This window comes from Pipistrellus kuhlii, unplaced genomic scaffold (genome assembly GCF_014108245.1).
Source record: "Pipistrellus kuhlii isolate mPipKuh1 unplaced genomic scaffold, mPipKuh1.p scaffold_m20_p_1, whole genome shotgun sequence".
NCBI classification, from domain to species: Eukaryota; Metazoa; Chordata; class Mammalia; order Chiroptera; family Vespertilionidae; genus Pipistrellus; species Pipistrellus kuhlii.
Window position 1 is genome coordinate 186,573,052 of NW_023425404.1, and position 15,202 is coordinate 186,588,253.

The window sequence follows — 15,202 nt, forward strand, 5'->3', positions numbered from 1 at the left end:
ACTATGTCTCTCAGGTTACAGAGCAGGAGGCCGGGGCAGGAGAGGCCGGGGCAGGGAGAGGGGACGAGGGGACACTTGCTCCAATGGATGCCATGCTCGATGTGCTGGCTGCACTCTCCACCCCGACTTCACACGGGACGCAGTAATCGCAGGGGCAGTGTGCAGCTGTCGCCCTGAGAGTCTCTCGCAGCACGGTGGGATTGTTTTTCTCACACATCAAATCCTCACATCATCTTGTTCATGTATTTGCTTACTTGCTTTTTTGCATGGCTCAACGCACTGGGCAGCAGCTTCTACAATAGTTAAGAATGGTATTGGTGTTCCATTCTTCTCTGAGACCAGCAAATTCCCTGCGCACAGTAGATGCTCAGTGTCTCTGTTGGGTGAACAGAACCCCGAGTCCCAGGCAGGTCATGGTTGTTCCCTTTAATGTCTGCCAATCTATTGAGCTTCCCAGCCTCACTTTACTCATCTGTAAAATAGAGTTCATAAGTAGACAACAGAATACTATGCAGGCATAAAAAATGATGTGCGAACATGGAGATGGCAGGAAGAGATATTCCGATGTGGTAAAGGTGGGAAAAAATCAGGCCATAAAATAGCCTGTCAGGGTGACCCTGCAAAGGATGCAGGATGTAGAAATTAAAGGCCCAGGCTATGCTTCCAGGCTGCCTGGTCTTTAACCTGATTTCCCCATTTACTAGCTGTGTGCCCTTTGGTCAATGACACTGTCTGTGCCTCAGGTTTGTTGTCTCTAAAATGAGGATAAGAGTCCACTAAAATGTTGTGAAAATTAATGAGTTAAGATGCTGACTGTGTGTGAGAGGGGTATTAGCACATAGTGCGAACCTATTAAAGAGGATCTGTTGTTATTATTGACTAGAGGTCCCATGCATGAAATTCATGCACAGGTAGAGTCCCTAGGCATGGTGGCGATCCGGGCTGAGCTGTGGGGCGACTGGTGGGGCAATTGGAGGCCCCCCACTGGCACCTGCCTTGGCTGGCCTGGGGCCTGTGGGTTGGGGGGCAGCTCCTGTGTTGAGCATCTGCCCCCTGGTGGTCAATGTGTGTCATAGTGACTAGTCGTTCTGCTGGTCGTTCCACCATTTGGTCTATTTGCATTTTAGGCTTTTATTATATAGGATAACACTACTGTTGTTTCTATGGTTATTGTGATGTGTCAAGTGAACATAAAAGATTGTAAAATGGCATGTACAATATAATCCCATTATTTGAAATAGATGTGTCTATATGACTTGGAGGTATGCAGACTAAAATGTCATGTGATTTCTCTGGCAGATGCTTTTTTCTTATTTTATTTTGCTCTTTCTTCCTTCCCTCTGTCACTCCCTCTTTACCTTCCTTTATGTCTTCCTCCTTTCTTTCTTTAAGAAAACAGGTATTACTTTGTGTCATGAAAAAAATTAAATCAAGACAATAATGTAATACTAAAAATAATGAAATAATAAAATGTGCCAGGCATGCTTCCCAGGCAGTAGAGGCAGTGGGCTCTGGTCTTGATGCTGTCACTATTGGTGTTCGTCAGTACAGGAGGTCTCTGCACCAGGGACACTAAGTAACACTTTCCAGATGCTTTCTAATGTGCCAGGCATTGCTCCCAGCCCCTCACACGCACTACACAATGTAACCCTCTTGGCAGACCTGCCTGATAGGTGCTATCATCCCTGTTACACAGATAAAGAATCCAGGGCTCAGAGAGGTCAAGAATTTTGTCCAAAAGGCTCCAGCCACCAAGGAGGTGGTCCCCAGTCAGGCCTATCTGACTCGGAGCTTGAGGTCTAAAGCCCCATCACTGCAATCATGTGCCCCCAGCCAGAAGCATCAGCATCTTTGAGGAGCTTGCCAGAAAATGCAGAATCTCCGGCCTCATCTCAGCCCTACCAAGCCAGCTCTCCATCCCGACACGATCCCTGGGTGGGTCCCGTGCATGGTCAAGCTTGAGAGACCCTGGTCTGACCTCCATGCTGTGCCAGACTCTTAGGCCACCTGTGCCTGGCTCTGAGGCCTTCCCCTGCCTGTGGTCTCACTGTCCCCATCTCAGCGGGGGAAGTGGTGGAAGCTACCTCCAAACTGCTCTCTCTGGTGACTACTTAGCGGCTCTGGGATGAAGGCTTGAAGAAGAGAAGATGTTTGATTCCACAGACCTGATGCAGAGATGATCCATGGAGTGTCTGTCTAGACCCATGTTATCCCTTTCCAAACAGTGAGCTGCACATAGGATATTTTTGTTATTCAAAGGAAAATAAACACCGCAGGCTTCACAACCAGAAGCCCTGCTGATGGGCTTCAGTGTGGCTCAGGGCGCGCTGATGTAAGGTTTAGCGGCAGAACAGCGAAGGTGCATTCTCCCGGCCTGGCCTGCCGTGGGTGTTTATGGATGATGATGGAATGCAAACAAGCGTTGTTTGGCTCTGAGAGCAGAACCGGGGAAAACTTCATCTAGGCATTTAATTATGCGGGGCAGGGTGGAAATGAGCCTGTATTTCCTCCCCGGCCCACGGCTGGCCACTCTAAATCAAAAGGCATTACGGTGTGTCAGAAGGAGCCGGAACATAACATTTAGCAGAAGTTTTCTGCATTTCTGGCCGTGTTCTTTTCCTGCTAAGGCTGTTTGCACTGTGTAATTCATGGATGGAGGTGAATAATGTGGTTGGCGCGCGGGCTGGCGTGCGCATGCGCGCGCGCACACACACACACGCGCGCGCGCACACACACATTATCCAGATACAGGCTCTTGTAGGGTTTACGTGAGGAAACAGAAAGATCGGATATGGTAATTGGGCATTTAACCCCGCCTAGGTAAAAGAAGGGTTGGCGACGAGCATTTCTCCACGGTTTGTATGTGTAGGGGTTGCACACATAAAGTGGAGGAGCTGGGCCATCGTGCTTGTTTTTGCCAGCTTCTGATGAAATATCAGGGTGCATTCGCTGGTGATGGAGCCAAGGCAGAGAGCTGGAAAGATAAATGATTTAATTCGGGCTGTCAGGTTCTGTTTGTTTGGAAGCAAGGATTCACGAGGAGAAAAAGCACATTAATTGAGGTCTCAAGGTGGTAGTAGAACACATTTTATTACTGCTTTCTGTGCAGGGGGATTGCTTTCTTTTTTTTCTTTATTTTTTTAAAGCTTAGTTTAGTTTATTTGGCCAACTTTTATTGAGTAGGCAGGTCCTGTGCTAGGTGAGAAAACCAAGTAGATAAGAGCAGCTTGCCCAACAGGAGTGGCTCAGTGGTTGAGTGTGGACCTATGAACCAGGAGGTTTCAAAAAACCATGCTAACCGCCAGACTTGGGGTGAGGGCTGCGGTTAGATTGGAGGAATTGGAAGGGGTCATTTTAAGGACCATTGCTTTGATCCAAAGGCAGCAGAAGCCAAGAAAGGGCAGCCATGATTATACATGGGCTTTGAAAAGATTGTACTCTTGGTAGCATGGGGAATGGCTGGTAGAGGGAAGAGTGAATACAGAAGGACCTGTCAGGATTTTACTGGAAGGTCCCGGCAAGAGAGGAAAGTGGCCTGGCCTACCACGGTGATGGAGAGAAATGGACAGAAGTGAAAGTGTTTAAGGGGAAGAAACACTGGATACAAGCTTTGAAGGGGAGAGATATCCAGGTGGTTCATACAACATGGTCCAGACGTCTTCCTAACTGCCTTCCACAAACACAGTGAGCTAGTTTCATGCATGTCTTCAAATGGCACCCAGCACTGACAGGTGTGGTCCAGGAGTGGTCTGAAGAGTACAGGCTTCTGAGGACACCTCATCTCCTGGCATCTAGAGCTTCTAAATTTTATTTTTTATCTCATTTCATTTTAGCAAATGTCAGAGCCATGTCAGACAAGCCAGTGTGACCCGTGATCAGGTCTTGAGTTCAGCCTTTATTGCTTCTCTCCCACTGAACTCCCCTGATCTGCTCTATGGCAGCTATTGTAAATCACCTCATCAGTGTCTATTGCAGCACTTCTTCATTAACTCTGCGGTACTTAAACACCAGAAAGCTGAAAACTACATTTCCCATACCCCTTTGCCAGTAAGGTCATACATGGGATGGTGCCTCCAAGAACACACACCTGCTCCAGACTGACAGGCAGCAATGAGTAGTGTATGGTGGCTGCTAAGTTCTGGCCAACCAGGTGGCAAACCTTCTTGTTATTCCAGGGTGTCAGCTTCTTTCTCTGTTCTTATTAGTAGCATCCAAACCCTGTTCTTGGGCTGTCCCAGGAGTATCTACTTAAAGTATTGAAGTGGATTCTATTGCCTGCAAATCAGAATGTGTAATTACCTTTCTTTATTGCTATCTGTTTTCTTTGTTGCTCTATGTGTAGTGTTAATTTTCTCTGGACAAAGTAGGAGCCCATTAAAAGCAAGGAAGAAATAATGTGTTCTCTGTGATGTCAACCACTGTGCGGATGCGGATGAAACAATTTTGGCCTGCTTGATAGCCAATCATTGTTCTTCTAGAAATAGGAGATCACCAGGTTGTGCCCCAATTTTCCTCTGGGGAACTACATCTTCTCCAGTCTCAATTTATGTGACTTGGTGGTGTTGACTCCACCAAGAGAGTCAGGGGTGGACCTGTCACTCAAGTCTGGTCAATCATGAATTGCATGCCACTGGCTACCATAGTTAGTGGAAAGATGGACCAATCAGAGCCAGTGATCAGAAACCACAGGGTGTTTGCTGGGACTGTTGAGAGAAACAGGAATCTATCTATTCTGTCTGTTAGGACCACTGGTAAAAAGGAAGAGGTGAATCAGATGCTGCTGGAGGCTCCATGTGGGGTTGAGAGAGAAGGCAACCCAAGACAAGCAAAACCAAGAAGTGGTGGTGTAGATGTTGATTGAGTCTTTCCTGGGGACAACACTATTCTTGGTCTTTTCCGTTAGGTAAGCCAATGAAACTTTTTTCTTTTACTAGTAAAGGTTTTTTTTTTTTTTGTTTGTTTGTTTTTGTTTTTGTCATTTGCAACTGAATTCTAAAACAGGAGTTGTCTCCTGGCTGGCATGGCTCAGTAGTTGAACATCAACCCTTGAACCAGGAGATCATGGTTTGATTCCCAGTCAGGCACATGCGGGGTTGTGGGCTTGATCCCCAGTGTGGGGTGTGCAGGAGGCAGCCGATCAATCATATTTCATCATTGATGTTTCTCTCTCTCTCTCCCTTCATCTTGAAATCAATAAATATATATTTTTTAAAAAGAAAAGAAAATTGAAGGCCTTAACTCTATTTTCTTTTTAAACTTGTTGTCACTTTTGCTCTGGCCTTTCTTCAAGTGACCATCAATAAAGCATGGCACACTTTTAATGATTTGATGGAACAAACAATTCAAATAAGGCTGAGATGCATCCTGATCCATTATCCTCTTAAACAAATTGGCAGCGGCTTCTGGAAGAAAAGAGGCTGCCAGTGAGGGCCAGGCAGTGAGGAGGGTGATGTGGCTCTGGGCCCTGGCCTGTGGTAGACACTAATTGCACTGTAGAGTGCCATGGGGAAGAGCATGGGCCGGAGCACTCTATAGGGAAGCAGGGTTCCTTGGGTTTGAATATTACCTCCACACTCATTGGCTGTGTGGTCTTGGCCCAGTTGCTTAACTTCTAAGAATTAAGCTCCAGCTTACTTGTGATAGGAGTCCATCGGTTTATTCAATTAGAGCTTCCAGGGAGGTGTCTAGCTTCAGGTGGGGCTGGATCCAGCTTCTCAAAAGATGTAAACGAGGAATCTGTGATGTAAATCTGTGATGCTTCTCTTCAGTGCTGGCTTCTCAAGCAGTTGGGATCATTGTTGTGGGAGTAACAGGACCTCGACACGCTCCAGGCTTCTATCCTTCCAGCTCTGTTTTCCTGACTGGCAGAGCACACTCCTGGGCCCATGGCTCCAGCAAAAAGCTGAAGCAGAGTTCTTCTCAGGTCACCTTGGGTCACCTGTGCGTGCCTGGAGTGAGGGAGTCAGGCCGGATCACTGAGGCAGAGAAGGGAATGTTTCCCAAAGGGAAAGGCCGGGAGGGGGCTGTTACCAGAAGAGGGAACGGGTGCTATCTGGGTAAAAACAACAGCTGCCACTTCTTATGCTCCTAGCCTGTGTTCTCTTAGGAAAACGTAGAAATGCAATAGTTCCCACTTCATGAGGTTTTTGTAAAATGAAGTGAGTTAATTTTGGGTAGCAGGTGCTCTTGATGCCCTATCCCTTCGCCACTAACTATGTATGTGGCCCCAGGTTCTCACATCAGCTTCTGCATCCGTTTGGCCTGAGGACTTGCTCTGGCCATCAGACCCACTTGGTGCTACAGGTTGAAGGTGCTGGGGAATGAATAACACTAGGGCAGCAGAACTGCAGCTGAGGTGGAGGATCAATACCCTGGATTCCTCAGCCCTTGAATGGAGTAACTTGGAAGTGTGAGTTCTCCACTGCCTCCCAGTGGTTCTCAAGTAGTAGTCAGTTCCGGTTGCCATGGTGATGCTTCCTTCATTTCTTTATCTCACTTCCCCTACTTTCTTATCTGTGTTCCCAGGATCTCCTCCCGAAGGAACGTCTAGCCTTCCAAACATCTTCATCCCAGGGAAGTCCAAAGTAAGAAAGACTGTCCTGCACCTAACTTCATTCCTGGCCTATTCTGAGCATTCTATTCATTATTATTACTGCTATAGTTATTTTGAGGTTCATTTTCTTAGTTTCTTAAAAAAAAAAAAAAATATATATATATATATATATATATATATATATATATATATATATATATATATATTTGTTAATCTCTGAGAGGAAAAGAGAGAGAGAGATGGAAACATCAATGATGAGAGAGAATCCTTGATTGGTTGCCTCTTGCATGCCCCACATTGGGGATCGAGCCCGCAACCAGGGCATGTGCCCTGACCAGGAATCGAACCATTACCTCCTGGTTCATAGGTCGATGCTCAACCTCTGAGCCACGCCAGCCGGGCTCTTCCTTGTTTTTTTTTTTTTTAATTTTAATTTTATTTTTTAAAATATATTTTATTGATTTTTTTACATAGAGGAAGGGAGAGAGACAGAGAGCCAGAAACATCAATGAGAGAGAAACATCCATCAGCTGACTCCTGCACGCCCCCCACTGGGGATGTGCCTGCAATCAAGATACATGCCCCTGACCGGAATCGAACCGGGGACCCCTTAGTCCACAGGGTGACTCTCTATCCACTGAGCCAAACTGGCTAGGGCTCTTTCTTGTTTTTTTATACCCTTCCTCTGCCCCCCAACTTTTCCTTGTCTCACTACTTTTTTATTTTATTTATTTATTTATTTATTTATCTATTTATTTATTTTTTATCTTCAACTGAGGAGTAAGGATATTTTCCCACTGATTTTGTTTTTTGAGAGTGAAAGGGAGGGAAGATGAGAGGTGGGGGAGAGAAACACTGAGGTAAGAGACACATTCATTGATTGCCTTCCACTTTCACCCAAATCAGAATGGTGATGAATCTGCAATTGAAGTACGTGGTATGTCTTGACTGGGAATTGAACCCTCGACCCTTCAATCCAAGGACCAACGCTCTAACCACTGAGCTATATTTTCCAGGGAATCTCACTACTTCTTTGTATTTCTTTTTTATTGTCTAAAGTTTTACATATGTCTCCTTTTCCCCCAATTGACTGCCCCCCCCCCCCAGCCATTCCCACCCCAGGCAAATCCACTGCCTCAGTGCCTGTTTCCATTGGTTATGCTAATATGCATGCATATAAGTCCTTTGGTTGCTCTCTAACCACCCACCTCCCCTAATGCTTGTCTCTGAATCTATTTTTGTTCATCAAATTATATTGATCACATATGAGTGAGATCATGTGATATTTATCTTTCTCCGATTGGCTTATTTCATGTAGCATAATGCTCTCCAGTTCCATCCATGCTGTTGCAAAATGATCAAAGTTCCTTCTTTTTTTATAGTGGCATAGGATTCCATTGTGTAGATGTACCACAGTTTTTTAATCCACTCATCTACTGATGGGCACTTAGGCTGTTTCCAAGTCTTACCTATTGTAAATTGTGCTGCTATGAGCATAGAGGTGCATTTGTCCTTTCTGATTTGTGTTTCTGATTTCTTGGGAAATATTCCTAGAAGTGGGTCAAATGGGAGTTCCATTTTTTGAGGAAACTCTGTGCTGTCTTCCACAGTGGCTGCACCAGTCTGCATTCCCACCAGCAGTGCATGAGGGTTCCTTTTTCTCCACATCCTCACCAGCACTTGTCATTTGTTGATGGTAGCCATTCTGACAGGTGTGAGGTGGTATCTCATTATTGTTTGGTTTGCATCTCTCAGATGATGAGTGACTTTGAACATGTTTTCATATGTCTGTTGGCCTCTGTATATCCTCTTTTGAAAAGTGTCTATTTAGATCCTTTGCCCATTTTTTGATTGGATCATTTATCTTCCTTTTGTTAAGTTGTAGGAGTTCTCTGTAAATATTGGAGATTAAACCCTTATCTGAAATATCATTGGCAAATATGTTCTCCCATGCAGTGGGCCTGTTGATGATTTCTTTTGCTGTGCAGAAGCTTTTTATTTTGATGTAGTGTCATTTGTTTACTTTCTCCTTAGTCTCCATTGCCCTAGGAGTTGTGTCTATAAAGATATTGCTATGACATGTCTGTTATTTTGCTGCCTATGGAGTCTTGTGGGATTTTTATGGTTTCCCATCTTACATTTAAGTCATTTAGCCAATTAGAGTTTGTGTATGGTGTAAGTTGGTGGCCTAGTTTCATTTTTTTTTTTTGCATGCATCTGACCAAATTTCCCAGCACCATTTATTGAAGAGACTGTCTTGACTCCATTGTATGCTCTTGCCTCCTTTGTCAACTATTAATTGAGCATAATGGCTTGGGTTGATTTCTGGGATCTCTTGTCTCACTACTTCTTAATGTTAATCCTTCCCTGGGGTAATTATAATTTTGGTGAGAGGATGTAAAATGTTAAACAATTACCAAGAAAAATTGGTAACTAAAAAAACAAACAAACAGGTAGATCAAACAATATTTGTTGAGACTGTAAACTTCTTGAAGGGAGGAATGAGACGGTTTTCACTTTGCATGGGATGGGCACACATGAGTTTGTATTCAGAGGGCTTTTTAAAATAAGACAAATTAGCAGACTTTATTTTAATAAAGGAAAGGAGACTGAGTGAAATGAAACTTCCTCTGTACATTACATCTGCTTCCCATCTGCAGTTTTAGCTAAAACAATCATTTTTTATCCACATCCACAACAATTTGGCCTCTCGCATCTGCAGAGCAGAGCAGCCATTCACTAAATGACACCCTAGTGGTATGAGCGTGTTAATGCACCTCATTTATAAACAAGGAAACCGCCCAGCATCATCTGGACTACCAACCAATTACCAATATGAAATTAATGCAAAACTTATTTCTTGTGTGTGTGTGGGGGAAGGGCTTATGAATAAAGATGGATTTTCTCATTAATGGAATGATAGCAATTCAACAAATTACACATTTTCAAGTGTGGCAAATCGTGACTTGGCAATCTGACAAGAATGCATGCAGGAGAAAGTTTGATTTGCCCTGAGAAAAACCAACCACAGTGGACTTAGAAATCGAGAACTTTCTGGTCTGGGTTTTCGTCTTGAGACTTTTGCATATTGCACAGCAAGGAGTTGGCAAGGTGGCCCTGGTGATCTTTTCTCAATGAGCGTGCAGCTCCTTCTGTTCCCCAAGGGGTTGGCTGCCTCCATCTGTACTGGGCCCCTGTGGGGGCAGAAGAGGTTGGCTTGTTTTTCCGTTGTTGGGAACCAGCAAACAAACCCGTGCTAATGCCAGATGAACAAACCTACGGAGGAAGAGTTATTTCAGGACTGAAGGGCTGCCCGGGAGGGGAGCAAGCTGGGCCAAGAGGAAGGCATGTTATCACAAGTCTATTCAGGGGGCGCTCTTGGGCCTCTCCTGTTTAAAGCAGGGAGAGCTGGAAATTTAAGGGGAGCCAAGTGTTTGCGGCTAGAGGCCAGACTTCATTCCTACAAATGTCCCCCCTGGTGGTTGCTCAGAAGAGAGCCCACCTGCTCCTGCCTCTCCCTCACCGGATTGTCTCCGCAGGCCCTGGGCCTGCTTGGTGGATCCACGCATTTGGAGAAAGAGAAATCCCGAACCAGAAGTCTTTGGTTCAAGACCCAGCTCTGCCAGCTGCTAGATAGAAGTAGTTAGTAAGATGGGGGAATTGGGGGTCTCTTCCTGAGCCTCAGTTTCGTCACCTATAAACAAAACAAAAATGATCACAGCTTCCTAACAGGGTCCTCTCAAAGAGCAGATGAGCTAGTGAAAATGCAATCAGTTTATTTTTTTGTTTGTTTTCTTAAATATATTCTTATTGATTTCAGAGAGGAAGGGAGAAGGAGAGAGAGATAGAAACATCAATGATGAGAGAGAATCATTGATTGGTTGCCTTCTGCATGCCACCACACTGGAGATGGATCCTGCAACCTGGGCATGTGCCCTGACCGGGAATTGAACCATGACTTCTTGGTTCATAGGTAGATGCTCAACCAAAGACCAGGTGGCTGCAGGAATAGATGGCAAGTTGAGCTAAAACACTATACAGCACATAAAAAGCACTTTACCTAGAAAGGGGTCACAGGAAAAGGGGGACATATATAATACTTTCAACAATAAAGATTAAAAAACAACAACAAACATATCCTCGGGTGAGGATTAAAAAAAGGTAAGGGGCCCTGGCCAGTGTTCTCAGTGGTTAGAGCATTGTCTTGTGCACTGAATCTATGCAATGGATTCCATGTGACATGGATTTGGTGACCACATGTGTTGGGACACTTCATTTACACAGCTAAGAAAAAAAATGAATAAAAGCAATTTACAATCTTAGCTGGTTTGGCTCCGTGGGTAGAGTGTCAGCCTACAGACTGAAAGGTCCCAGGTTCGAATCCAGTCAGGGGCACATGCCCAGGTTGCAAACTTGATCCCCAGTAGGGGGTGTGCAGGAGGCAGCCAATCAATGATTCTCTCTCATCACTGATGTTTCTCTCTCTCTCCCCCTTTCCCTTATTCCCTGATATCTATACTAATAAAAGCCTAGGAGGTCCTCGATCCCCTGCATGACACCCTCACATAATCACAAGATGGCTACCACAAGATGGCTGGCAGGGGAGGGCAGATGGGGGAGATGAGGCCAGCAGGGGAACAGTTAGGGGGCGATCAGGCTGGCAGGCAGAAGCAGTTAGGGGCAATCAGGCAGGCAGGCAGTCAGGCAAGCAGTTAGGAGCCAGCAGCCCTGGAGTATGGGAGGAATATCTCATAATCTATTATATGGGGGTCAAGAGTCCTGATTCTCCCAGGATTATTGTGAGGAATGAAGCCATTCATTCAACTAACAGGAAAGGGGACCCCAGAGATAGAATTAACTTCTATGGGAGTAGAAGTGGGACCTGAGCTGAGACCACGCCCTAAACCGGCAGTCGGACATCCCCGGAGGGGTCCCAGATTGGAGAAGGTGCAGGGCAGGCTGAGGGATACCCTCCTCATGCCCAAATTTCATGCACCGAGCCTCTAGTAAGAAAAAAATATTTTAAAAAGCATTTTACAAATTCCTATGGTGCTTTGTATAGATATTATCTAAAGGATTTTATGTAGCCAGAAAGTCTAAGAAATCCCAAGTGTTGGGCCCAATTATATGTTGTCCAGTCCCTTTATAATTAATATTTATCGGAGTGGCACTGCAGTGGGATTAAATGGGCGACAACATGAAGAATGCATGCCTCTTGCTCCCAGCCTGGAGGCACCAGAAACAATAGAAGGGACAGTGGAGGAGAAGCCCCTCTCTTCAGTATTGGTGAGGTCAGCACTAACTTTGATAACAAAATAGAATTTCTGTGAGTCTAATACTTTTCTTAAAAAACGATTGTATTTTTGAAGCCAGGTCAGTCAGCATTATTTGGGCCTGAAGTTAGTACATTAAATTTCATCTCTCAATGTTCTTTCCGACATCACTTTTTAGAAAAAAAAAAATCATTTTCTCCTTTATTAAAATCTATGGTGGCCAGTGCAGGCAAGGACCATGGACTTGAAGCACCATTCTTCAGGAAAGCCAGAAAAGAGGAAGATGACTTATTTTATTTTTTAAGATCACCTGGCACATGTTTGAAAAATAAATCCATCTCAGAAAAACAAAACAGTATTTAGCCAGAAATCTAATATAGTTCCCGAGTCTCTGGTAGAAGCAACCCTACTCTCGAGAAAACAGCAGCTGTCTGTCTTTCTAGAGAGATCTTTTTCTCTTGCTTTAGTTCCTCTCTGAAATAATGAGCCGATGTTTGTGACATCACTGGGTTGCTGTGGGAATGTTTATTTCATAGAGGATTTCGACCTCAAGTGGGGAATTGGCAAGAGGAAGTGCGAACTCTTAGGAAAACACAACTGGTTTGAAGAAAAATGGACAACATTTGGAAAAAGATTCAGAAACAAAACAAAACAAATTGCCTGTAACAGGTTGTTTCAAGTATTTTTTTTTTTTGTGTGAGAACTCAAATACTTATAAGAGCATCTTAAGCAGATATGCCCATTTTTATTTTGAAATTTGCTTACTATAAATACTGTACAAAGAGTTGAGGGGGGGAAGCATTAAGGAATGTCTTTGTGCAGAAACAAACTTTCAGCTACACTCAATCATTAAGATTGAGAAAAAGGTTGGTTTGATCCTGATATACCATCGTGTTGTGTGTGTGTGTGTGTGTGTTTACATTCTCATAACATATGACAGACTTAATAGAAGAGCTCGAAGTAAAGAATTGAGGTTGAAGGGCCTGAATTTTAGTGCGGCAGCTACAAAATCCGTTTTCGTTTTTAACCGTTAAATCAACAGAATGCCAAAGTGGAGCCTTTCTTCCTGCTGGGGCAGTATTGTCCCCTGAATCCACTTTCCAGTTCTCTCAACCTAGCCTAGTTCGATGTAGCCTTGACTTAGCCTAACTACAGCAACTGGCCAAAGGAAGTGGGTTTGCATTTGGGATGGCAGGCGGCGGCCACGGGTGTGCCTGTGCCTGCGTGTGTGTGTGTGTGTGTGTGTGTGTGTGTGTGTGTGTGTGTCTGTGCGCGCGCGCCCGTGCGAGCGCGGGGGACCAGAGACGCCAGAAAAGAAAAGAAAATCGAGACATAGCAACTGTGTGCAAATAATTTCTCCGTGGCTGGAAGAGGGGTCTCCGCACGGGAAGGCAATTTTAGGAATTCAGGAGGGGCGGGGGGGGGGTGGAATCTTCCAAGAGGGTGGGAGCAGGGCCAACCAGGAGGTTTCGGGGCGTAACGTGGAACCTGTGCGTCTCCGCGGGCATCTCTCCCCAACCCCCCGCCCGGGCTCCGGGCGCCCCACTCCCCACTCCCCCACCTGCCCGCGGCCGCACCCGCTCTCCCCGCCGTCCCGGGGCGCGCACGGCCCGGCGGGGAGGGCGGCCCGCGCCCGGGGGGGCTGCGAAGGTCTGGCGGCGCGGGCTGATTTAGTGGCCGGGGCTGTAGTACAGGCTGTCCCCGGCGCCGGCAGAGCCAGCGCGCCCACGTGACGGGCCTGGCTCTCCGGTGAGCTCCCCAAACAGACGCACACCCAGCCCCGCGAGCGCGCGCGCGCACATCACACACACACACACACACACACACACACACACACACACACACACGCCGCACGCACCCCCGCGCGCGCACCCGCCCGCCGCTGCGCCCTCCATCCCGGCTCGCGCGCTCTCCCGCCCTCCCGCCTCCCCTGCGGTCTCTCGCTCTGCGCGCACACATCGCACACACGCACACGCACACGCACACACACACGCGCACACACGCAGCCGGCACAGGCGGCGGCGGCGGCGGCGGCTGCCCAAGTCAGGACGAGCCTCTCCAGGTACCGTCTTGAGCAGGAGGCGGCGGCGGCGGCGGCGGCGGCGGCGGCGGCGGCAGCCCGAGCATCACTCCGCCCGAGAGGCAGCGCCGCCAGAGTTTCCGTTCCTTTGGCCGTTCCCTTCCCCTCCTTTTCTTTATTTTTCGAGAGGATTTCTTCTTCGCTTATTGGTTTGATTTGATTAAAAAAAATTTTTTTTCTGAGTGCCCTCCCCTAACCCCCCCAACCCCCCCCCCCCCCCATTTCCTCCTCATTTTATTTGCATCCAGAGCATGGCGGGCTGCGGGCTGTCGGAAGACACCTTCTTCTCTTCCTTCTTTCCCAACTACGGCTCCTCCTGGGAAACCCCTTCCAGCCAGGTAAGGGGGGGCTCGGGGCCGGGAGGCGGCGCGCTCCGTGCCCCCCGCCGCGCGCTCACTTGGCACTCGGCGGGGAGGCAGAGGCTCGGGAGGGGGGGGGGCTGGGGGGGCAAGTGGGTCGCACTGTCTGGGTCAGTGCCAACCGGCGAGAGGAGGTGTCCCTCCCCCCCCCCCCTTCCCCCAGCACCAGCTCTCCAGTCTCCAGGGTCTGTCGCGTCCCTCCGGTGCCCAATCTGCCACCGACACCTACCCCGCCCCCACCTCCCAGCCCAGCGGGAACCCAAGAAAAGAAGCTGGAGCCGGCACGTTACCCCCCGAACAACTCCGGGCAAAACCGAGGAACTCGAGCGCAACCTTCCCCAAGTCGCCGCGGGCGCCGCGCCCCTGCGCGCCCGGCGCCCGCCAGCCCTCCCGCCCTCCGGTTGCGCCGAGGGGCTGCGGGGCCGCGAGCCCCCCGCGATGGGCTCTTTCTCCTCCTCCGCTCCCCCCGGGCCCGGAGCCACCTCTTCCCCTAAAATGGCTGCAATCTCAAGTGGAGGCGTCCCCTGACCCCGCGGGGGGGGGGAAGGGGGCAGAGGGGATGCTCCGGTGCCCAGAACCCCTCGCCTCCCTCGGCGCGCACAGACACCCCACCACCACACACACTTAACTTTGATGACTGTGCAATGCAGTCTGGCTGCATCGTGCCCTCCACACTCCCCCCCGCCGCCGGCCTCTAGGTGTGCATGTCGGTGTGACGGGTGGAGGGGGGGTAGGAAGTGGGGGGGGGGGAGGTAGACTCCGGAAAAGGGGGGGCATGGAAGCAGATGGGTGTTCGCGGGCCACTGGGAACCTGGAAAGGCAGGCGTGTGTGCTCAGGTTCTAGGGGTGCAAAAGCTATTCTGGGAGGCAGAGCGAGAAAGAGAGAGAGGAGGAAAAAAATGCCTTTCAATGAAATAACTGTTGTCGTCTGCTGCCC

At 47.8% G+C, this 15,202-nt stretch overlaps 1 protein-coding gene across 1 annotated transcript; it reads left to right on the forward strand.

The window, feature by feature from the left end:
• Positions 1-13,668: 13,668 nt before the first annotated feature.
• On the forward strand, positions 13,669-14,972 carry LOC118708258 (vegetative cell wall protein gp1-like). The gene is made up of 2 exons (XM_036419450.2): positions 13,669-14,244; positions 14,429-14,972. Exons 1-2 carry the CDS (start codon positions 14,158-14,160, stop codon positions 14,891-14,893), a joined length of 552 nt encoding a protein of 183 aa, XP_036275343.1. The 5' UTR covers positions 13,669-14,157; the 3' UTR covers positions 14,894-14,972.
• The last annotated feature ends 230 nt before the right edge of the window (positions 14,973-15,202 follow it).